This window comes from Mustelus asterias, chromosome 2 (genome assembly GCF_964213995.1).
Source record: "Mustelus asterias chromosome 2, sMusAst1.hap1.1, whole genome shotgun sequence".
Classification (NCBI taxonomy): domain Eukaryota; kingdom Metazoa; phylum Chordata; class Chondrichthyes; order Carcharhiniformes; family Triakidae; genus Mustelus; species Mustelus asterias.
In genome coordinates this window covers 140,272,156-140,296,665 of record NC_135802.1, presented here as the reverse complement: position 1 = coordinate 140,296,665, position 24,510 = coordinate 140,272,156, and the positions used below count along the sequence as shown (strand labels likewise).

The 24,510-nt window shown below is 45.3% G+C and overlaps 1 protein-coding gene across 1 annotated transcript in view; it reads left to right on the top strand.

The window, feature by feature from the left end:
* The first annotated feature begins 3,679 nt into the window (after positions 1-3,679).
* tgfbr2b (transforming growth factor beta receptor 2b) overlaps positions 3,680-24,510 on the top strand; it is a 77,703-nt gene continuing 56,872 nt past the window's right edge. Inside the window, exon 1 of the mRNA XM_078242185.1 lies at positions 3,680-3,921. Coding sequence (XP_078098311.1) covers positions 3,846-3,921 — 76 coding nt within the window. The 5' untranslated portion in view covers positions 3,680-3,845. The remainder of the gene's footprint in view (positions 3,922-24,510) is intronic.

The following is a 24,510-nucleotide window of genomic DNA, read 5'->3' as shown; positions in this document are numbered from 1 at the left end:
GTAAAACCCAGGTCAAATGCTAAGTTAGCAAACAGTCTGGGATGGACTGGACACAGTGTCCTGAGTTTTTAAGTTACCGGCTCATAAATCAAGGTAATGAAATGAGCATTAGCATTGAAGTAATAAATATACTCTCCTGCCAGAAATGAAGTCTATATAAGAATGCACAATGGCAATAATGTAAACTGCATCAAGTCTCACCTTATGTTCATTCAGTGAAAATGGCACACTCTCAACATCATAAGGGGCAGTTTTCCTGGGCCCGTTCCACCAGGTCACTAAACAGGAGCAGTACACCAGAAATGCACTGCCCAGCTGTTAAGCTCTGGAAATGACCTCTTTTCAGATCCCTGGTCATTAACTTGACCCGATAGCCGTTGGGATAGGAACTTCAGATTAACCCGCTGCTTCTACTGGGTGCTTGTGTCCTTTTGGTTGCCAGTACAGATTGGCAGCTGGAGATTGGAGGATGGCAGAGAGAAACGTGGTGAAATGTTTTCAAATATTCCAGCAATCAGCCTTGTCCAGCCTTGCAACAAGTCTCGCCATATCCTATCTGAACAATAAATATGTCTGCAGTCAGACACTCCCAGTAAACAGAACCCACTTCTGACAAGTATCCCCGGAAAGATATCGCAGAACGTTAACACTGTCCACTTCTACAAATATGTTTTCCCCTGAAGCACAGCTCACTCCAACAAATCAATCACTCCCAATAAACACTTCTACAGATCACACAATCCCAATTGTCACAATCTGCCTTCACCATAATGCCAACAAGTGTAGCCCATCTCTACTATAGCATCAACAACACATCCCACCTTCACAATAGCATCAAATGTAGCCTATCCTTACTAGAGAACCAACAAACACAGCCCACCTTCACAATAACCCCAACAAACACAGCCCACCTTCACAATAACCCCAACAAACACAGCCCACCTTCACAATAACCCCAACAAACACAGCCCACCTTCACAATAACACCAACAAACACAGCCCACCTTCACAATAACACCAACAAACACAGCCCACCTTCACAATAACACCAACAAACACAGCCCACCTTCACAATAACCCCAACAAACAACCCAACCCCACAATAACCCCAACAAACACAGCCCACCTTCACAATAACCCCAACAAACACAGCCCACCTTCACAATAACACCAACAAACACAGCCCACCTTCACAATAACACCAACAAACACAACCCAGCCTCACAATAACCCCAACAAACACAGCCCACCTTCACAATAACCCCAACAAACATAGCCCACCTTCACAATAACCCCAATAAACACAGCCCACCTTCAAATAACCCCAACAGTAACCCCAACAAACACAGCCCACCTTCACAATAACCCCAACAGTAACCCCAACAAACACAGCCCACCTCACAATAACACCAACAGTAACCCCAACAGACACAGCCCACCTTCACAATAACCCCAACAAACACAGCCCAACCTCACAATAACCCCAACAAACACAGCCCAACCTCACAATAACCCCAAAAAACACAACCCAACCTCACAATAACCCCACTAAACACAGCCCACCTTCACAATAACCCCACAAACACAGCCCAACCTCACAATAAACACAGCCCAACCTCACAATAACTCCAATAAACACAGCCCACCTTCACGATAACCCCAATAAACACAGCCCACCTTCACAATAACCCCAATAAACACAGCCCACCTTCACAATAACCCCAATAAACACAGCCCACCTTCACAATAACACCAATAAACACAGCCCACCTTCACAATAACACCAGCAAACACATTCTTGAGCGGTGATGGGCAATCTGGGCTGGTGAGTGGGCCACATGAGTGGCCCTCCTTCATCTCAGTGGATCACAAGATTGAAATCAGGCTTGTTCATTAACCATGACCCCATGAATAAGATTAAATACACACTGAATATTTCATAACAAGTTATAGAAATAGATACTTACACTTTGAATGTGGAGGGAACGCATGGCTCTCAGAGTCAATGTTGTGTGCAATCAGCACTTAACTTGCCTTTGCTTTATTCGAGGATCACTTCAGTCTTACCGGCAAGAAAAAAACACTACATGGATGGAAATCAGTGGAATGTGCACATGGGCAAAGTTCAACAGAGTATTTCGTGGGCTGCACTCAGAACCCAGATGGACTGCATGTGGCCCACTTCACGCAGGTTTCCCACCACTGTTCTTGAGCCTGTCACTGGGACCTCCTCCCTCTGCCTTCCCCAAGAACTTCTCCTCCTTCAGATCTTCTGGTAGCTTTAGTTTGGAACAGCCACAGTGGCAACTGAACCTGGGTACTCCAACACACGTTCCAAATGGAAAAGGGAACCACATTCCCCCCCCCCCCCCTCTCCCTCCCTCGCTTATTATTCGCATCACTTACATAATTCCGTCAGACTTGTGTCAGCTCAGCATTCCCCTCCCCACCCCTACCCCAATCCCACCACAACTGGAAACTCCCAGGCGGATACATGGAGTAGAGATATAGATTAACCTTGATCCATTTGAATGGTAGAGCAGGCTGCGGGGAGTGCTGGATCCCACTGCTATGTTCTGTTCCCAGGAATCATGGGCTGCCGCAAATGGAGTCTCCACTCTTCCCCCCACTCCCCCAGCCCGGTCTTTTTTGCCTTAATGTACAAACGGAGGTCAGGAAAATTAGATCTTGAAGAATTCGCAGTGCAGAAGGAGGCCATTCAGCCCATTGCCAGTGCCAACTCAAACCCCATTTCCTCTGCACTTCACACACTCTGACTTTTTAAACGTTAATCTCTCGTGACCAAGGATAGAGGCACTGATTTTACCGAAATCGGGGCGGGTGAGGCTCCCAGAACAGCATTCTCCATCGGCCTCGGGCAGCGTGCCGGTAAAATTCCAGCCAGAAAGTCAATAACAAAAACAGAAAGTGCTGGAGAAACTCAGCAAGTCTGACAGCATCCGTGGGAAGAGAATAGAGCCAGCGTTTCAAATGTTGGTTCTATTCTCTCTCCACAGAAGCTGTTAGACCAGCTGAGTTTCTCCAGCATTTTCTGTTTTCGCCTCAGGTTCCAGCATCCGCAGTAATTTATCTTTAGAGAAAGTCAATAAGCTGGATGCATATTTTGTGTGTGTGAGGGATTAGGGAAAATATAGTCAGCCCTATTAAACTTTCACATCGGACACACACTGCCTCACAGTGCCAGGGCCCAGGTTTGATTCCCAGCTTGGATCACTGTGCGGAGTCTGCACGTTCTCCCCATGTCTGCGTGGGTTTCCTCCCACAGTCCGAAAGACGTGCTGGTTAGATGCATTAGCTATGCTAAATTTTCCCTCCCGAACAGGCGCCGGAGTGGGGTGACTAGGGGATTTTCACAGTAACTTCATTGCAGTGTTAATGTAAGCCTACTTGTGACACCAATAAATAATCTTTTAAAAAAACTATGTATGCAAAGCAGCTTCCTCTCTGCTAAGATCAGAAACTGTTGGTTATGCTCTGTGCTGAGCTGTGTGCTGTGGTTTTACCCTCTGTCTGTCTTAGAATTTGCAATTTGCCCAGCAGGAAGGATCTGAAACAAGCTGATGATTGGCTGCAGGAGGCTTTTTTTCTCTCTCACTGGAAGCCCAGCCCTACTTCTGAATTTGAAGTTTCCTGTTTCGCATTAAGTACATAAACCAATGACTCAGAGGCGCATTTTGACTCTCAGACGGACAGAGAGAGAAAGGGTGGGAGTGCGATCTAAAAGTTGTGACAACGACAAGCCTTCGTTAAGAAACTTTGGTTCACATCTTGTTTCCTCCACTCTCTATATCGCCTTCGCCGCTCTCAGACGGGACATTTAAACTATGGAACTAATGGATTCCTTTTGGGTCTTCACTTTATTAACAGTCTCAGGTTTTTCAGACTTCCTCCAGGCTTCCGGTAAGTTTGTGGAGTGCAGCTCCCGGATCGCAGCGCTCAGGATCTCCGCCCTCAGCCCCGGCTACAAGCCCGGCCACACGGGCTGGCCGAAAGGATGCGGGGCACCGGGGTACAGGCGCAGCCACTGCTGCTTCCAGGCAGCAAACAGCACAGGCTATACAGCCCCTTTCAATGGGACATTTCGGGGTGGGTGTGGGGGCGGCGGTCTGAGAAAGGAACCTGTTTCTGTCAGCAACCTTCCACTGTCACATTGCTCTTGCTGATATTCACCAGGTATCTGCTGTGTGCTGGAGGCAAACTGGGCACAGAGAGATGGGGGGACATTGGAGTGCAGAGTATATTGTAAGGGTGGCAGTGTTGTGAAGATGGGCTGTGCTTATTGGGGTTATTGGGAAGGGGGGGGCTGTGTTTGTTGGCACCATTGTGAAGGGGGGCTGCGTTTTGTTGGCACCATTGTGAAGGGGGGCTGCGTTTTGTTGGCACCATTGTGAAGGGGGCTGCGTTTTGTTGGCACCATTGTGAAGGGGGACTGCGTTTTGTTGGCACCATTGTGAAGCGGGGCTGCGTTTTGTTGGCACCATCGTGAAGCGGGGCTGCGTTTTGTTGGCACCATCGTGAAGCGGGGCTGCGTTTTGTTGGCACCATCGTGAAGCGGGGCTGTGTTTTGTTGGCACCATTGTGAAGCGGGGCTGCGTTTTGTTGGCACCATTGTGAAGCGGGGCTGCGTTTTGTTGGCACCATTGTGAAGCGGGGCTGCGTTTTGTTGGCACCATTGTAAAGCGGGGCTGCGTTTTGTTGGCACCATTGTGAAGCGGGGCTGCGTTTTGTTGGCACCATTGTGAAGCGGGGCTGCGTTTTGTTGGCACCATTGTGAAGCGGGGCTGCGTTTTGTTAGCACCATTGTGAAGCGGGGCTGCGTTTTGTTAGCTCTCTAGTAAAGATGATAAGCTATATTTGATGCTATTGTGAAGGTGGGATGTGCTGCTGATGCTATAGTAGAGATGGGCTACACTTGTTGGCATTATGGTGAAGGTAGGTTGTGACAATTGGGATTGTGTGACCTGTAGAAGGCCACTGTATTTATTGGGAATGATTGATTTGGAGTGAGCTGTGCTTCAGGGGAAAACAAATTTGTAGAAGTGGACATATGGAAGTGGACAGTGTTAACTTTCTGTGGTGTCTTACTGGGGATGCTTATCAGAAGTAGTTTCTGTTTACTGGGAGCGACTGATTTCAGACGTATTTATTGCTGAGATATGTTATGGCGAGACTTGTTGCAAAGCTGAGCAAAGCTGATTGTTGGAATATTTGAAAATATTTCACCACCTTTCTCCTGCCACCCCCCAGTGTTCTAATGCAACACCCACTCCTGATGTCTTACTGGGGAAACCTGTGTGTAGAGGCGGACTCTTGACTGTGTGATGTGCTTACCAGGAAACTTATCAGAAGTAGGTTCTGTTTACTGGGAGTGACTGATTGCAGAGATGTTTAATGTTGAGATATGTTCTGGCGAGACTGAGTGTAAAGCTGAGCAAGGCAGATTGCTAGAATATTTCACAAGGTTAATAGAGGGGTTTGCATTCCTCCAATGCTGGGGTTTGTAGTGCTCTTTAAGGTTGAAACTGCAGCAGGGACAAAACGAATCTAAGGGATCAGTGCGTATGTACAAAACAGAAAATATTGAACTGGAAGTTTACCATCAGCGTTTTTGCTAATCTGTTCTAGTAACTGAAATCATAGCATCCTACAGTGCAGGAGGAGGCCATTCGGCCCATTGAGTGTGCACCAACCACAATCCCACCCAGGCCCTATCCCCATAACCCCATGCATTTACCCTAGCTAGAGAACCCTGACACTAAGGGGCAATTTGAGCATGGCCAATCAACCTAACCCGCACATCTTTGGAAATGTATGATTTCCAAAGAGAGATGCCTTAAGGTGAGTGCCCATCCTGCAAATATCCAGCTTGACAGAAATGTCATTTATTCAGAGAAAGAAATGCTACGTTCGTTTTACCATTCTGTTACCCTGCCAGCTTCACAAGGTTGCATTAGAACAGTGCAATGATCATTGATCAGAGGAGGTGATTCAGAAGACGTTCGCAGCGCTGCACTTGCAGTTATGTACCCTGTGCTACCAGCAAAGCACCATCACTTGGTCAGCAAGTGAGTGGACAGGACAAAGGTGGAGCATGAAATGCAGACCCTCTGTCTAACAGAAAAAGAAATACAACAAAAGCCACTTAAGTGGTTGGGTGATTGAGGCACAGCTTTTCTTTAATCCAATAATGTTTGCTCTCTTTCAAATAAAAGCAGTGGGAAAGTTTTTATGTCAACAAAATCATAGAATCCCTACAGTGCAGAAGAAGGCCATTCGGCCCATGAAATCTGCACCGACTTTCCGACAGAGCATCTTACCCAGGCTCTATCCCTATAAAGTGACATATTTATCCCACTAACCTACACATCTTGGGAGACTAAGAGGCGAATTAGCATGGCCAATCTGCCTATGGGAAGAAACCAGAGCACCCTGTAGGAAACCCACGCAGACACGGGGAGAACGTGCAAACTCCATGCAGACAGTAACCCAAACCCGGAATTGAACCTGGGTCCCTGGCGCTGTGAGGCAGCAGTGCTAACCACTGTGCCACCGTGAAAAGTTCAGTGTTTTGCAATAGGATTGTTTTTTATGTTGAGAGAATTCAAGAAGACTAGTTAAACTAAAACTATATATTAACAACGTAATGCCAATGTCTTATGTCGGTTTGTCTGTGGAAATACTTGGTGTGATGAGGGGACATTTAACATGAACTCAAGATCCCGGTTGAGGCCGTCCTCGTGTGAGCGGAACTTGGCTATCAGTCTCTGCTCAGCGACTCTGCGTTGTCGTGTGTCATGAAGGCCGCCTTGGAGAACGCTTACCCGAAGAGTCGGTGCTGACTCAATGGGCTGAAGCGATTCTACGATCTACATTTGTTCCTGGCACTTGAATGACTTTAGCTGCCTTCCTTGTTCTCAAGTCACTCCGTGGCCTCATCCTAGCTGATATCTGTAATCTCCCCTAGCCCCACAATCCTCCCAGATGGGAAATCGATTCCAAGATAAATGGTGAATTATTAAACTAGACACCATGGCAATAGGTTTATTTACAGAATACAGCCTTACAAAGGTCTGCCTCCTACATCAGTGTCCCAGCAGTCTCTAATCATATTTTAAGCTTTTGTAATTTTTTATTTTCCAATCATCTCACACACTTTCTCCCCTTTGGGGAATAGGTGCTGGCAGAATTCCCAGTCTTAAGTGGCATCCTGTCCATGGCTACCAAGACCTGATATGGGACTTGAACCCAGAACTTCAAGCCCGGAGGTAGAAACAATGTCACAAAACCTCCAGTCCCTATTTTTAGTTCTTATAGCCCAGATTTATTAATTGACGTTTTAAAATTCCACCAGCTGCCAGGGTGATGTTTGAACCTATGTCCCCAGAGCCTTAGCCTGGGGCCCTGGATTACTAGTCCAGTGACATTACCACAATACCACTACCTCCTCCTGAAGCTATTTGTGTGGGAACTCCCCAGATAACAGTAGAGGGGGAGGGTGTGGTGATGGGAAGAGAGATTTTCTTCCAACCAAAGAAAATGGACAACCCAGCGCAGTGAGGCAATGAATGCTGGGATAGAAACAATGAAGGCTTTCTCTCCTGGGTGGTCTCGAACAGCCAAACATGCTGACCAATTGTACCAGAGACTGAGCTCAACGTCCTTTCATAACTCAAGTAAAAATCAAATAAGCAAAAAGCCCCATAAAAGGGGTACTGCACCGAAAATCAAATCGTTAAGGGCAACCTATCTAATTTAAATTAAAATATTTCAGGGGATGATGATGCCCCTGAAAAATCGGAAAAGCCCACCCAAAAGTTTAAAGCTTATTTATTAGTGTCACAAGTAGGCTTACATTAACACTGCAATGAAGTTACTGTGAAAATCCCCAAGCACCTGTTTGCATTCACTGAGGAAGAATTTAGCAAGGCCAGTGCACCTCACAGCATGTCTTTTGGACTGTGGGACGAAATCGGAGCACCCGGAGGAAACCCATGCAGATACAGGGAGAACATGCAAACTCCGCACAGTGACCCAAGCTGGGAATCGAACCTGGGTCCCTGGCACTGTGAGGCAGCAGTGCTAACCACCGTGCCACACCAAAAGGTAATAATGCAGTGGAATAATACCTGAATTTTGACGTCGAAGTTTCTATAGTGGGCCTTGAACCCATGACCTTCTAACTCAAAGACAAGAGGCACTAAGCTATAGCTGATAAATCTCTGTTTATCCTCTCTTGAACAAACAAATAAAATAAATTAACTAATTAACAGCCCTTCAAGGAGCATTGCAACAAAATAAACTTACACAGTAAATTGGATTAATGTTCCCTGGGCTGATGATACACTCCAGCAGTCTCTTTTTATACTCTGAGTATACCAAATAAAATAAACAAATGAGCCAATATTCAAAGGAACAAATTAACCCCCTTTAAAAGGGTCACTGTAACCAAAAAATACATTTAAAGGAAGCTTAACAAATTAAATGAAAATAATTATCCTGGGGCTGATAATGCATTCCAGCAGTCTCTGTTTATATGTGTTCTAGGTATTTAAATAATGCCCTTCACCAGTGTCTCCTTGATAATATAATTAACAGGCAATGAACCCAAGCAAATTCCCATTCTGGACTCTTGTGCATGCCTGGTTTTTATTGCTCTGGTTTCTGTGTTTTCTGCTGTCTAAGCTGTAACATTTGGAATTCATCTCCCCGTCCTGTAAACCTCTTCTCTTTATCTCTTTGTTCTGCTTTTAACACTCCTCTTCAAACCTATCTCTGTCACCAGGCTTTTGGCTATCTGCCCTCGTATTTCCTTACGTGACTCTGTGTCAAATTTTGTGAGAGTTGCCAGTATCTTAAAGGCGCTAATAGGTTCATGTTGTTGTTTCAAAATGACTTTATATCTGGCTGCAAGACTCCAGAAGAATATTGCAGCATTCCCTTAAGACGAACAGGCTTATATATCGGGAATTTGTTCTTTTGGTAATCTCTGGATGTAAGCATCCCTAGCCAGACCAGTATCACTTGATGCCCTGGGAAGATGATTTTACAATCCTGTGGCTCGCTAGGCTAACATCTGAAGCCAGTTAAGAGCCAGCCATGTTGGTGTGCGACAGGAGTCACATATAGGCCAGAAGGTTGGCAGATTTCCTTCCCTAAGGAAGGGGAAGGAATGAACCGGCTGGATATTTCCGACAATCCCGAAACTTAGTGTAAAAGAACAGAAAAAGTCGGAAAAGTGATCAGCAGAGCAAACTGAGTTAATGTTTCAGGTTGGAGACCCTTCATGGTCACCTCAACCTGCCATCCGGTTTTTATTTCCAAGTTCAGTTTTAAAATTGAATTCAAATTCTCCAAGTGCTATGATGGGATATGAGCTCCCGGTCTCTAGATTATTAGCTCAGTCCTCTGAATTCCTAGCCCAGTATTATAATTGATACACTTCCATATTCTCTTGTTTGAGTTTATTTATTAGTGTCACAAGTAGGCTTACCTTAACACTATGAAAATCCCCTGGCCGCCACACTCCAGCGCCTGTTCGGGTACACTGAGGGAGAATTTAGCATGTCTTTCGGACTGTGAGAGGAAACCGGAGCACCGGGAGGAAATCCATGCAGTCACGGGGAGAATGTGCAAACTCCGCACAGTGACCCAAGCCAGGAATCGAACCAGGCTAACTACTCTGTCACCATGGTACAGCAAGATGGCAATTCGTCTGACGCTACCTGCTTTCCAATTTGATATTTAATCATTTGGAGCAGCTGTCACTGTGAAACAAGCAGTATCTGTGTCAATAGGAACAATGGAGCTTTACACTATGGTTTGACTGTAGAATATATGCATATACATGTTTCATTCCAAAGACTCCTGGTGCCCTGACAAGGCCATTACAAGCCTTGCCTGTCTGTGTGGTTTCTAGCTGTGTGTTCCAGCTGAAATACAGCCAACAATCCCCCCAGCTCCCAACTTCGCCCCAACTTAGCCCCTCCATTTCTCAGGCAGCCCATGGGACGATGGCATAAACAAGAGGCCCACACACACACACCCGTTATTCTGGAGGGAATTATTTACAAGTGCAAGTAAGCTGGCTTAGAGATCCTTTGACGCAACTGTTTTGGAGAAGTAATTATTTTTCATAAAAATAAAGTGTATTTCTGTTTAAGGGGGCATTCAGTCGGACTGATGTCTAAAACTATACAGATATCACAGATTTGTTACAGCGCAGAAGGAGGCTATTTGGCCCATTGTGTCTGCACCAGTTCTCCAAACAAGCGTAATGACATAATGCCATTCCCTTGCCTTTCCCCACCATTGCTAAATGTCAGAAAAACCCATCTGGTTCACTAATGTCCTTTCAGGGAAGGAAATCTGCTGTCCTTATCTGGTCTGGCCTACATGTGACTCCAGAGCCACAGCAATGTGGTTGACTCTCAACTGCCCTCCAAGAGCAACTAGGGAAGGGCAATAAATGCTGGCCAGCCAGCGATGCCCATGTCCCACAAATGAATTTTTTAAAAATGCACATGCATTGTCGCCGATTAATTATTCACGCACGCTATGGTCACTTTTAATTTTAACCTTTAATCATAGAAACCCTACAGTACAGAAAGAGGCCATTTGGCCCATCGAGTCTGCACTGACCACAATCCCACCCAGGCCCTACCCCTATATCCCTACATATTTTACCCACTAATCCCTCTAACCTATGCACCTCAGGACACTAAGGGGCAATTTTAGCATGGCCAATCAACCTAACCCGCATATCTTTGGACTGTGGGAGGAAACCGGAGCACCCGGAGGAAACCCACGCAGACACGAGGAGAATGTGCAAACATTTACCATGACAGCAGTTTGACAATATAAACCCTTCTGGAAAGAGCCCCACTGAACTTTGGGCAACATTGCCACTCTCTGCGCACTGCACTGTGAGATTAGACACTGCAGCACAGTGATGACATTTAGCTGAGTTGTTCTATATTGATGTTGATTACTTTCTCAGGTGGGTGTGAAAGATTGCAAGGCCCCATTTGAAAGAAGAGTTGGGGAATTCCCTCCAGTGTCCTGGTCAATAGTTATCTCCTCAATCGACATGACTAAAACAACCTGATCACTGCTGCCTATGACACGTTGCTATGCGCAAAAATTGGCAGCCGCCAGTTTTTATTTTGCATTACAACTGTGACCAAAACATACATTTGTGGCTGGAAAGGGCTTTTGGGACATCCTGAGAGCAGCAATGGTTCATTTGTCTAATCTTTGAATCTTGTGCTGTAAATACAACTGTACTAATCCTCCCACACATAATTTAACATTGTTTTAATTAATTTATTTTCAGAAGCATGAGCTGTGGTCTGATAAAAGTAGGCATTTACCACGCCTGATATAAACCTGATCTTACTGCAGATGGCACCTCAACATTGAAATGAGTTGAGACATTTGAAAGTAAAACCTGCTTTTGAAAACCTACATTCAGGTTGCAGTGCATTGCAAAAGGTTCTGGTAGATCAGGAGATTAGAGAAACAGCAGGGAACATAACCAGAGAATGATTGTCTGCAACGCCATTTTGATTTGGTACCACGCTCTGAGTATAGTGCACCGTCCCAGTCTCCATATTACAAAAAGGATAGCGAGACACTGGGGAAGGAGCAAAAGTATATACAAGGATGAAACTAGAGCTGAGAGGTTATCCCTAGGGTGGCACAGTGGTTAGCACTGCTGCCTCACAGCGCCAGGGACCCAGGTTCGATTCCTGGCTTGGGTTACTGTGTGTGCAGAGTTTGTATGCTCTCCTCATGTCTGTGTGGGTTTCCTCCAGGTGCTCCGGTTTCCTCCCACAGTCTGAAAGACGTCCTGGTTAGGTGCATTGGCCGTGCTAAATACTCCCTCAGTGCACCCAAACAGGTGCCAGAGTGTGGCAACTAGGGGATTTGCACAGTAACTTCATTGCAGTGTTAATGTAAGCCTACTTGTGACACTAATAAGTAAATAAATATCCAGAAGGAATGAACAGATTAGGGGCTTTTCCTTGGCTGAGGGGCAACCTAATGGAAGTCTTTAAAATTCTGACAGCATTTAATAGAGAAGTCGTAGAGAAAACGCTCCCACCTGTGCGGGAGTCCTCACCTCGCAACCATAAATATCAGAAGGTCACTAAGAAATCCAAGAGTGTGTAAAATATAGTATCACAAGTAGTTGAGGTGAGTGGCATAATAACTGCATTGGAGGGGAAACTGCACAGGAGGGTGAAAGGAAGGGAAGGATATGCTGATAGGATTAGATAAGGTGAAAGGTGGCACGTGTGGCTCATAAACATCAGCTTGTATCAGGTGTGTTGAATGGACTATTTCAGTGCTGTGAATTCTGTTATTTGATACAGTTTGGACAATGCCCTGCCCACTCATTCTCAGCAGTTTTACGCAGAGTTATAGAAACTGGCCTCAAAGCTTTGGTGTGTTTTATTTTGTTGAGACTTGCTTCGGCTGAATATTTTGAAAATCGATGCAATTTGTTGAGGAAACAGCACCCTTTATTCATATACTAACGTTTCTCAACAAGTTCAAATTGGGAGAGAAAAGGGCAACTTTCAACTTCAGAAAAATCAATTTTTCATCTCTTTGCAAATGCTGTAAGACATATTTTAAAGATGGCCTCATGATCTTTTGAAAGCCCCCTTCTAATCGAGACCCAGTTTATTATTCTGTTTGTGGCAACTGCGAATATTGTAGAAAACATTAGCCGATTTTATTGGGCCTTATTCTACTTGGTTAACACTAGACTTCAAGATCCTTCTCTGAATTGATGGTGGGTGGAGAGGGATGCTTCTTGAACAGCTGTAATCTTGGAATCATATAAAACCCCTAGAGTGCAGAAAGGGAGCCATTCGGCCCACTCAGTCTGCACCGACTGTCTTGACAGAGCATTTTACCCAGGCCCCACCCCCCTGTTCTATCCCCGTAACCCTGCGCACCTATCATGGCTAATCCACCTAACCTGCACATCTTTGGACTGTGGGAGGAAACCAGAGCACCCGGAGGAAACCCATGCGGACATGGGGAGAATGTGCAAACTCCACACTGTGGCCCAAGGCCGGAATTGAACCCGGTTCCCTGGAGCTGTGAGGCAGTGGTGCTAGCCACTGTGCCACCATGCCACCCTATATTCCTCAATATAAAACATCCTGATTGTTAACACTACTTACACTAATAAGTAATGAGCCTGTTTCTAATCTAAACCATCTGGACTGCTCTAACATGTTAATGAGTTATATATTTGCAAAGTTTCCAGTACAGAACAGACCATGCATTTTTTTGCAAATATTTTACAAATAAATGGTCTGAGTACACCATGTATATTTTGCAGCATTTTCACTCCATAAATGTCCTGGCGTCATTTATTTTTGAATATGATTCTGTGTGCTTAATCTTTTCAGCAGTTGAGACATTACAGCGTGATAACTCTGTGTTATCTCTGTAGACACAGGAAGAAGTCTCACAACAACAGTTTAAAGTCCAACAGGTTTATTTGGTAGCACAAGCCGCTAGCTTTTGGAGCGCTGCTCCTTCACCAGGTGAGTGGGAGTTCTGTTCACAAACAGGGCATATAAAGACACAAACTCAATTTACAAAATAATGGTTGGAATGCAAGTCTTTACAGGTAACCAAGTCTTAAAGGTACAGACAATGTGAATGGAGAGAGGGGTAAGCACTGGTTAAAGAGATGTGAATTGTCTCCAGCCAGGACAGTTAGTGAGATTTTGCAAGCCCAGGCAAGTCGTGGAGGTTACAGATAGTGTGACATGAACTCAAGATCCCGGTTGAGGCCGTCCTCGTGTGAGCGGAACTTGGCTATCAGTCTCTGCTCAGCGACTCTGCGTTGTCGTGTGTCATGAAGGCCGCCTTGGAGAACGCTTACCCGAAGATCAGAGGCCGAATGCCCGTGACCGCTGAAGTGTTCCCCAACAGGAAGAGAACATTCTTGCCTGGTGATTGTCGAGCGGTGTTCATTCATCCATTGTCATAGCGTCTGCATGGTCTCCCCAATGTACCATGCCTCGGGACATCCTTTCCTGCAGCGTATCAGTGTTTCTACCTGATACGACAACAGGTGAATGAACACCGCTCGACAATCACCAGGCAAGAGTGTTCTCTTCCTGTTGCGGAACACTTCAGCGGTCACGGGCATTCGGCCTCTTTGGGTAAGCGTTCTCCAAGGCGGCCTTCATGACACACGACAACACAGAGTAGCTGAGCAGAGACTGATAGCCAAGTTCCGCACACATGAGGACGGCCTCAACTGGGATCTTGGGTTCATGTCACACTATCTGTAACCCCCACGACTTGCCTGGACTTGCAAAATCTCACTAACTGTCCTGGCTGGAGACAATACCCCAGTCCAACGCCGGCATCTCCACATCTTATCTCTGTAGTCACAGTAAGAAGTCTCACAACACCAGGTTAAAGTCCAACAGGTTTATTTGGTAGCCCAAGCCACTAGCTTTCGGAGCGCTGCCCCTTCATCAGGTGAGTGGGAGTTCTGTTCACAAACAGGGCATATAAAGACACAAACTCAATTTACAAAATAATGGTTGGAATGCGAGTCTTTACAGGCAATCAAGTCTTAAAGGTACAGACAATGTGAGTGGAGAGAGGGTTAAGCACAGGTTAAAGAGATGTGTACTGTCTCCAGCCAGGACAGTTAGTGAGATTTTGCAAGCCCAGGCAAGTTGTCAGGGTTACAGATCGTGTGGCATGAACTGTTTATCTCTGTAAAGCAGAGGACATTGCCTCTTAGTAAAGTACTCAATCTTGTCTGCTGATCTCGCTCCAACTGTCAAAGACCCAAGCCCTGTCTCAAATGTTAATACTCTTTCATCTCTGAATAAGAAGGTCTTGGTTTTGAGCCCATGTCCAGAGATTAGAGCTTTCAGTGCGTTATGAGCAGATGATGATGGAACACAATGGGTTAATAGTTATGGGGATGAGATGATGACGTGTAATAGCAACTTTAGTAGTCATGTGCCAGAGACTGTGTTAGAAAGAGGGAATGTTCTGTACACAACAGCGATGTACTCCCCTAGAAGCTTATCATATATATAGTGTTAATAAAGTAGTTTTGAAGAAACTTACCCAAGTCACTCATGAGTGGAGGGAAACCTTTCCACTATGGGCCAGAAAATAAACCACAAAACATGGTAGAGTGGCATTATACTTGGGTGGCGTTGTAGCATAATGCATTAATAATGTTGGTATCACATATTTTTGAATATAATTCCGCGTGCTTCATTTTTTCAGCAGTTGCAATGTTTTTTTTATTCGTTCATGGGGCATGGGCGTCGCTGGCTGGCCAGCATTTATTGCCCATTCCTAGTTGCCCGAGGGCAGTTGAGAGTCAACCATATTGTTGTGGCTCTGGAGTTACATGTAGGCCAGGCCAGATAAAGATGGCAGATTTCCTTCCCTAAAGGACATCAGCAAACTAGATGGGCTTTTCCAACAATTGACAGCTGTTTGATGGTCATTCTTAATTCCAGATATTTTTTATTGAATTCAAATTCCACCATCTATCGTGGCAGGATTGGAACCCTGGTCCCCAGAACATTCGCTGAGTTTCTGGATCAATAGTCTAGCGATAATACAACTAGGCCATTGCCTCCCCATGTTGCAGCTTGATAATCTACACAGAAATGTTACCTCTGTAAAGCAGAGGAGAATGTCTCCCTACTGCCTTCAGTCTTGTCTGCTGATCTGACTCCAATTGTTAAAGGCCCAAGTCCTGTGTCCAATCTTGCTCTCTTGCCTGAGTCAGAAGGTTGTGGATTCAAGCCCCAGTCCAGAGGCATGAGCACAGAATCTAGGCTGACACTCCTTCAGTGCAGTCCTGATTGAGTGCTACACTACCTTCAGTGCAGTCCTGATTGAGTGCCATACCATCGGTGCTGAGACCATGTCTCAGATGAGGCATTAATCTGACTGTTCTCTCGTGTGGATATAAAAGTTCCCAGGGCCGCTATTTCGAAAATGTCCTGGTCAATATTTATCCCTCAACCAACATCACTAACACAGCAGGTCATTAATGGGTTGTTTGTAGGAACTGGCTGTAAACAAATTGACTTGCCCATCTTTCACATGACGATTGTGACTGTACTTCAAAAAGTACGCCTTTGGCTGGAGAGTCTATTGGGATGTCATGAGATGCAAATTCTTTCTTCTTTCCATATGATGCAGACTGGAGCAATCCAAAACAGAATTGAAACATCAATTGATCTGTGTCTATCATTGAGTTAAATGTCGCAATATTTCTTCAGATTGTGAAACCTTCCAATGATTTATTTTCTCCCGTCCACCCCGCTCCACAGCCAACTCTAATATTATCTGAATTGTCTAAATCTGCCACAACCTTGAATATAACAAGTTTCTTGTTCATTAAAAAGTGTGGTCTTTCCAGTGTGATAGCTTTGAAGATAAATGCACTGCTTACTGTGGTACTTAACCCTTTTAGTGTCTGCCCTTTCTGATATAGCCTGGGATTTTCAAGACTCAGAATGAATCATAGAATCCCTACACTGCAGAAGGAGACCATTGGGCCCATCGAGTCTGCACCAACCATAATCCCACACAGACCCTATCCCCATAATCCCAGGCATTTACCCTAACTAGTCTCTCTGACACCAAGGGGCTATTTTTTAGTATGGCCAATCCACCTAACCTGCATATCTTTGGACTGTGGGAGGAAACTGGAGCACCCGGAGGAAACCCATGCAGGCACGGGGAGAACGTGCAAACCCCACACAGACAGTGATCCAAGGCCGGGAATCGAACACAGGTCCCTGGCACTGTGAGGCAACAGTGCTAACCACTGTGCCACCGCGCTGCCCCCGATCGATTTTGAAAACTTGATAATTGCTGAAAAGAGTGTTGTCAAGTTTTACATCCTGCATTCAGCCAATCAATCAGCTCCATTTTCTCCTGCGGTGTAAATTGTTGTGATAGTTTGAAATTTGGGTATTCTTGAATTGGTCCTGATGAGTGCAAGAGGAAAAGCTTCAACAACCTTTCTCTCTTTTCAGCAGCATTCAAGATATTGAATGGGCGGCACGGTGACACAGTGGTTAGCACTGCTGCTTCTCAGCTCCAGGGACCTGGGTTTGATTCCCGGCATGGGTCACTGTCTGTGTGGAGTTTGCACATTCTCCTCGTGTCTGCATGGGTTTCCTCCCACAGTCCAAAGATGTGAGGGTTAGGTTGATTGGCCATGCTAAAATATTGCCCCTTAGTGTCCTGAGATGTGTAGGTTAGAGGGATTAACGGATAAATATGTAGGGATATGGGGGTAGGGCCTGGGTGGGATTGTGGTCGGTGCAGACTCGATGGGCCGAATGGCCTCCTTCTGCACTGTAGGGTTTCTATTTCTGTATCTATATTGTAAAAGAAAGACTTTCATTTATAAAATTTACAGGGTGTCTGAAAGCATTTAACAGCCAACAAATTAAGCTTGAAATATAATGTAATGTAGGGAACATGGCAGCCCATTTGAAAGCACAGTAAGATGCCACAAACACTGACGTTGTAAGTCACCAGATAATCTATTTAGACATGTTGGTTCATGAATAAATACCGACAGGAGGGTGTCATTACAATGTAGTAGGTTACCAGAGGCAACTTCCATTATAAATGTGGATGTAGGAATTTGTATAATGAAAGGACTTGGCAGGAAGTGAGAACAGACACAGAAGATTTAATATATTAATTAATAAAGTAACATGCAACCTCTTAATTTACTCTCGCAATTGGAAATTAGAACTTCAAAGTAATTCTCTCAGTCTCTCCTCTGACAAAATAATAACTTTAGCATTGCTTTCTATTTTGTGAAAACTATAATCTGTAATGTAAAAAGATAGCAGCTAGGTGGATTGGCCATGCTAAATTGCTTCTTAGTGTCCCAAGATGCATAGATTAGGGGGTTAATGGGGTAAATGTGTAGGATTTCAGGCAGGGGGTGAGTAAGATACTCTGTCGGAGAGTCTCACCCAAGAGATAGTGCCTGTGATAGTGTAGCATTCCCTCCATACTGCACTGGAGCACTCTAGGGTGGGACTCAAATCCACAACCTTTTGGCTCAGGGGCAAGACTGCTGCCAACTGAGCTATGGTTGCCACCTGGGATCTTTGCTTTTCTGATGGCTTGCTTGTGAAGAGGTGAGAGACATCCAACTCCGCAATGACAGCCATCTTTGGTGACCCACAAGTGATAGAATATCTACATTCCACTTCATTTTAGGGGCGGCACGGTGGTTAGCACTGCTGCCTCACAGCGCCAAGGACCCGGATTCGATTCCCGGCTTGGGTCACTGTCTGTGTGGAGTCTGCACGTTCTTCCCGTATCCGTGTGGATTTCCTCCGGGTGCTCCGGTTTCCTCCCACAGTCTGAAAGACGTGCTGGTTAGGTGCATTGGCCATGCTAAATTCTCCCTCAGTGTACCCGAACAGGGGCCGGAGTGTGGCAACTAGGGGATTTCACAGTAAATTCATTTCACAGTAACTTAATGTAAGCCTACTTGTGACACTGATAAATAGATAAACTTTAATTTTAGCCTACAGTTAATTACTTTGGGAGAACACACTGACAAATGTATACCCCCATACCCCGTCGCTGAATTCTGACTGACTTGGGAGAGTTATAAATGAGTTCAAACTTGCGTTCGCTGCTTTCCCACTGAACAAGATTTCAGTGCAGAAAAATCCCTGCAAATCTGTGGGAAATGCAGCAAAACAAGTGCAGATCCTTTTTGGAAACGACTGAGGTGCAATTAAAATGAGCAGGGCTCTCACTTTTTACGTAAGAGCTGCATAAACAGTTGCTTTTTTGGTAACTGCTGATCAGTGCTTTAATTGTAAATGTTACTTGAGATTCAAGTCTGACCAAAAAGCTGGTTGAAATTATACTTTTATCTGCCCCCAAAATACATTTTCTGTTTTTGTATTTTGACATTCTGGTGATTTTATTTTTAAAGTTTGCTGACACCTCAGCAAGAACTTTCAAAAGAAGAGCTTTGGGTCTCAAAGATAGTGTCACACAATCAGGGCGTTGTTTCCACCTAAGGGTTTATATATAGCCTCTTAAGGCATTCCTTTGCTGTGTTGGAGCAGGCCATTGGAGTTCTGCTTTCTCCCCCGGGACTTGCGCTGGCTTGTTTGCTGATTGCTGACTCTGTTCAAACAGGAGACAGCTGCAGTAATCTTTTCAGCGGCGTGAAGGATTCGGGCAAAACAGAATCGACTTGTTTGTCAAGCTCCGGCGCTGCCTGATGTCCCGGGCACCCTGCTAGAGAGGGTGTGCTTCAGGCACTGTTTATCCTTCCACCACGACTCAGCCCCCCCCCCCCCCCCCCCCCCCGGTCCCACACACACACACACACCTGTCAATGGGAAGGAAAATGTTAATCAATGGGACAAAATTGTGATCATTCGACTTCTTGTACTTCCACTAGCAATAATCTAGGTGGCACAGTGGTTAGCACTGCTGCCTCAAAGTGCCAGGGACCCAGGTTCGATTCCCAGCTTAGGTCACGGTGTGGAGTTTGCATGTTCTTCCTGCATCTGTGTGGGTTTCCTCCGGGTGCTCCGGTTTCCTCCCGCAGTCTGAAAGACGTGCTGGTTAGGTGCATTGGCCATGCTAAATTCTCCCTCAGTGAACCCGAACAGGCGCCGGAGTGTGGCGACTAGGGGATTTTCACAGTAACTTCATTGCAGTGCTAATGTAAGTCTACTTATGACACTAATAAATAAATTTCAATCTGTCAAAGGGGGAAAGGTATCGCTTTCAGACAGCAACTTGAGCAATGTCAGAAACTTTAACCAGAGCATCTGTTTATTTGGAAGAGATAACCCATTAACTCCTTCATCAGCATGAGAGGGGTCCCGTGTCACATTACCCAGGGCCAGAGTGATCTTCTAGATGAAATATAGAAAATGTTGGGAAGACCCAGTATGCGGGCGGTACGGTGACACAGTGGTTAGCACTGCTGCCTCACAGCAATAGCGACCCAGGTTCAATTCCCGGGTTTCCTCCAGGTGCTCCGGTTTCCTCCCACTGTCCAAAGATGTGCGGGTTACTTGGATTGGCCATGCTAAATTGCCCCTTAGTGTCAGGGGGACTAGCTAGAGTAAATGCATGGGGTTGTGGGGAAAGGGCCTGGGTGGGATTGTGATCGGTGCAGACTCGATGGGCCAAATGGCCTCCTCCTGCACTGTAGGATTCTGTTAGTTTAGAGGGCGGAATCTTACCGGCTGTTCATGTCCCGCTGCCAATGAGGATGGAGATTTTGGCACCCGGCCAAATCTCCGTTCAGTGCAGCGGGGCTGGAAAATCCCGCCCGTGTGAACGGTCGTAAGAGTCAACGTTTTAAGTCTGTGTGACTGACTGGCTGTGAAGAGGGATACAGGATAAAAGGAGAACTTGCATTTATATAGCACCTTTCATGACCACCAGACATTTCAAAGCATTTTTGGAGTGTTGTCACCGTTATGAAGTAAGGAACATGGCAGCCAATTTGTGCGCAGACAGTTCTTTAAAGGCAGCAATTTTTGTTGTAATGTTGATTGAGGGATAAATATTGGCCAGAACACCAGGGGTAACTCCCCTGCTTTTCTTTGAAAAATAAAAATAAACGGGCGAGGCCTGACAGGGCTTCGAAAGACAGCAACTGCAACATTGCAGCACTCCCTCAGTACTGCAATAGTGTATTAACCTAGATTTTTGTGCTTAGGTTCTGGGTGACATTTATATGGGATAGGCTGAATAGCACAGTAGACGTTTGCCACGGCCTTTCCCTCCTGTGAGTGTTTGTAGGGAACCAGCCTCTGATAATGGCTGACGGCAACCTCCTTGTATGAGGGAACCATCTGTAAATGGAACATCTCAGCAATGACCCAAGCTGGGAATCGAACCCGGATCCCTGGCACTTTGAGGCAGCAGTGCTAACCACTGTGCACCTAGATTATTGCGAGTGGAAGTACAAGAGGTCTAATGATCACCATGAACACTACTGGCATCATATCAAGGCATGCATCTTATCATTGGTGTGAAGGGTATCATTGAGACGGTGGTCTAATCAGATCTGGGGCATAGAGAATCCTACAGAATTCGGAGTCAGGAGAAAAATAGATATTCGCCAAAATGATGGAACAGGATTGAGCAACGATATCAACTTGGTAACACTTGCACATCTGAATTAGAAAACAATAGGTTCAAGTCACACTCCTGCAGTCTTATATGCACAACCTAGGCTGATATTCCAGTACTGAGGAAGTGCAGCACTGTTGAAGGAACCTTTTCTGCAGATGAGAAATTAAATCGCGGTTCCAGCCGCTCAAGCAAGGGCATAAAAGATTCTGTGGCATTATATTTCAAACAGCAGCAATGGTGGTTTTCTCCGGTCTCTCGGTCAATGTTGATCCCTCTAACAAATATTATTTGGAGAAAGAGTAAGGGGGGAGAAGGGGAGGTGGATTCTCTGGCCTCCCGTGGTGTGTTTCTCGCGGTGGGAGACGGTGCACCATTTGCCGGCGGCAGGATCTTCTGGTCCCACAGTGGTCAATGGGATTTCCCACTTACCGCACTCCGTGCCATTGGCAGGTCCAGAAGATCCCGCCGGTATGAACAGCCAGAGAATTACAGCCTCATGCGTTATTGTCAGAGAGCTACATGTGGGATCTTGCTGTGCACAAACTGGCTGCCACCTCTCTCGCATGTAAAACAATGAATACACTTGTTATGATTGGGTGAGGGAAGTTTGGGTGGGTTCTCTCTTCCCCCTCCTCATTTGACCTCAACAGTTTTTTTTTAAAAAGAGTGTACTTGTCAATTCGGTGAGTGTTTAATCGTTTATATAAAGGTGATCATAAAGGAACCATCGAGATAGGTTGACATTAAAGAAGATTATTATACATAACTTGACCTAAGTAAAAATAATAAAACACGCTCTAACTTACACACACGCTAAGCTCGCACACATTCTCTCACACTTGCACACAAAAGTGCACTCTCGCACTCAAAGTTCACACACACAAATAGATTACAGAGCAGGGAAGGGTAGATAAGTCTGGAGAATTAAAAAGAGTATAGCGCCTGTGGATGTTGATGACTCTGCTGGCTCCAGGCTGAATTTGGTGACTTGCGACTTTCCCTCAGTAGTCCTGATGCTTCTAGTCTCATGGTGATTTTAAGATGTAGTTGGCTGATTTGGTAGTCTTCCTGAAGACAGTGATGCGGGGTTGATTTCCTCCACAAGGTCTCTGTCTGCAACAGGGACAGCCCTGTGTGGCCATAGTCAGCAAACAGAGTTCAAAAGCTTTTAAGTTAGGTTGGAGAGAGGAGGAGAGAGGGCCCCCTTATGGGTCTTCTCTCATCACATCCCAACTGCTTGTCCTCTTACGACAGAAAGCAGAAGCTTAGACACACAAAGGGCGGGCCTGTCACGTGACCATCACCCGCTGATACAAACAAGGTTGTTACTTGTGTATTGCCCTTTATAACTTAATGTCAGAGATTCCTGTCCCTCCATTGTTCAAATAATTAGGTTTTCCCATATTAGCTTCATGAGTTCATGGCCAGGCTTTTCAAGTCCTGCCGTGCTGTCTCCCCCTCTGGTAGATGCCACGGGGCATTTAAATTGCTGTTTACTTTCTTTGGCAGGACTGTAATATACCACTGGGCAGGAAGGGGCCATAAAATCTCAGCCTGTGTCCAGGAAGCCCCTGTCCAATATCTTAGGAGATTGTCTTGCTGCTTTACTAATGGGAGCAGGATTTGTGATTCACTCATACTCTCCTAAAGTCATTGTCCTTGGTGGGTCTTTGCAGACATAGTGGCTCTATCTTAGTTCATTGGCATGTGGCAGGCATGGTGATACAAATTGGGCAGCCATCTAAGTTCAAGTCTAGGTCAGAATGTTTGCTCTTGTGTCGGGTGCGCGGAGTCAGAAAATTCCAGGTTCTGCAAACCCGACTCCTGAGGAACTGCCCTGGAAATTTGGATTTTAATTACAGGGGGAGTGGGCTTTATGGGAGTAATGGCCAGTGCTCCTGGAAAGAGTTCATAGGGAGCTTTAGGTGCAGAGGCGAGCTGGGCGGAAAGTCTGGCACTTTGTCCCAGGTGTTTAAAAATAAGAACAAAACAAAAACTAGCCCCTCAGCATTCACCCCTCATACCACCTTCCACCACCTCCCCCACCCCCCCCCCCCCCGCCCCCACACACAAACACAAACACACTCCCATGCCAATCCATACTGTCTCATGTCTCTACCCAGCCCCATGACCATTCATCCCCTCGAAGCTAACCTATGTCTCACTACACAGCCTCCATGGCCCTCAAATTCTCCATGCCAACCTATGCCTACTACCTTCTACCTACCCCCATGGCCCATTATAGCTATGATTACTATTTAATAAAAACACTCATTAATTTAAAAAAATAATTACTTTGAACTTCCTTTAATCTCTTATATAAAAACAAGCATTTGTATTCATGGTGCCACTTCATAAACATTATAAGCCTGGAGCTGCCAATCAAATTATGAACTGACAGGTACCCCACTGTGATAATAGGTTGTGAGATCAGTCACGTAGTACTGATTCTGTAATGATTGCCCTCAGTCTTATGTCAGCAGACAGAGTGAAATAGCAAGCAGTGGTTTTTTTTAACTCTGGATTCTGCGACGTTGGAACTCACTGCCTCAGAAAGCAATGGAGGTAAAGTCATTGAAATATTTTTAAGGTGGAAGTGGATAGATTCTTGTTAGGCAAGGGAATAAAAGGTTATCGGAGGTAGATACGAATGTGGAGTTTGAAACATAAACAGACCAGCCATGATCGTATTGAATGACAGAGCAAGCTAAAGGGGCCTACTGTTGCTCCTGTTTGGTAATTTTGCTTATTCATAACTTTACAGGCTTTTTTAAAATCCAAATATTTAAAGGGCAGGGGATTTAAATGCATCGACAGTTAATGAGTTTGACAGTACCAATGGGTTTAGGCACTTATTGCACACATTAATGTCTCATTTAATAATCCCAAACAGCACCTCACCTCTTCCAAAGTTGTCTCTAGACCATATCAAAAAGGATACCTTACCTCTCCAAAGAACTGTAAGAAGTTTAGATTTTCTCCAACAGGTCCAATGTGCAAAACTTGTATTTCCCGCTCTGTCCATGCAAAGATCAGATCTGACTGAATGCAGCCCATTTCTGTCTTAAGTTCGACCCATCCCCATTTCCCCACTCGAACATTGTGACGGATGGGTTCGGAGGCAGTACTTCCGAATTCAGGCCTCCAGCTCCACTTTTTTGCAAAGGTGGAGACCCCCTCCATCTGCATGAAAACTCCGGCCTTAACCTCTTTCTTAAGTTTCCGTTTTTAAAAGTTCAGCTTGTATTTCCAGCCATTGGATTAAAAATCATTCTTTGACAGAAAGTATGTTTGTGTAACCTGCTTCAA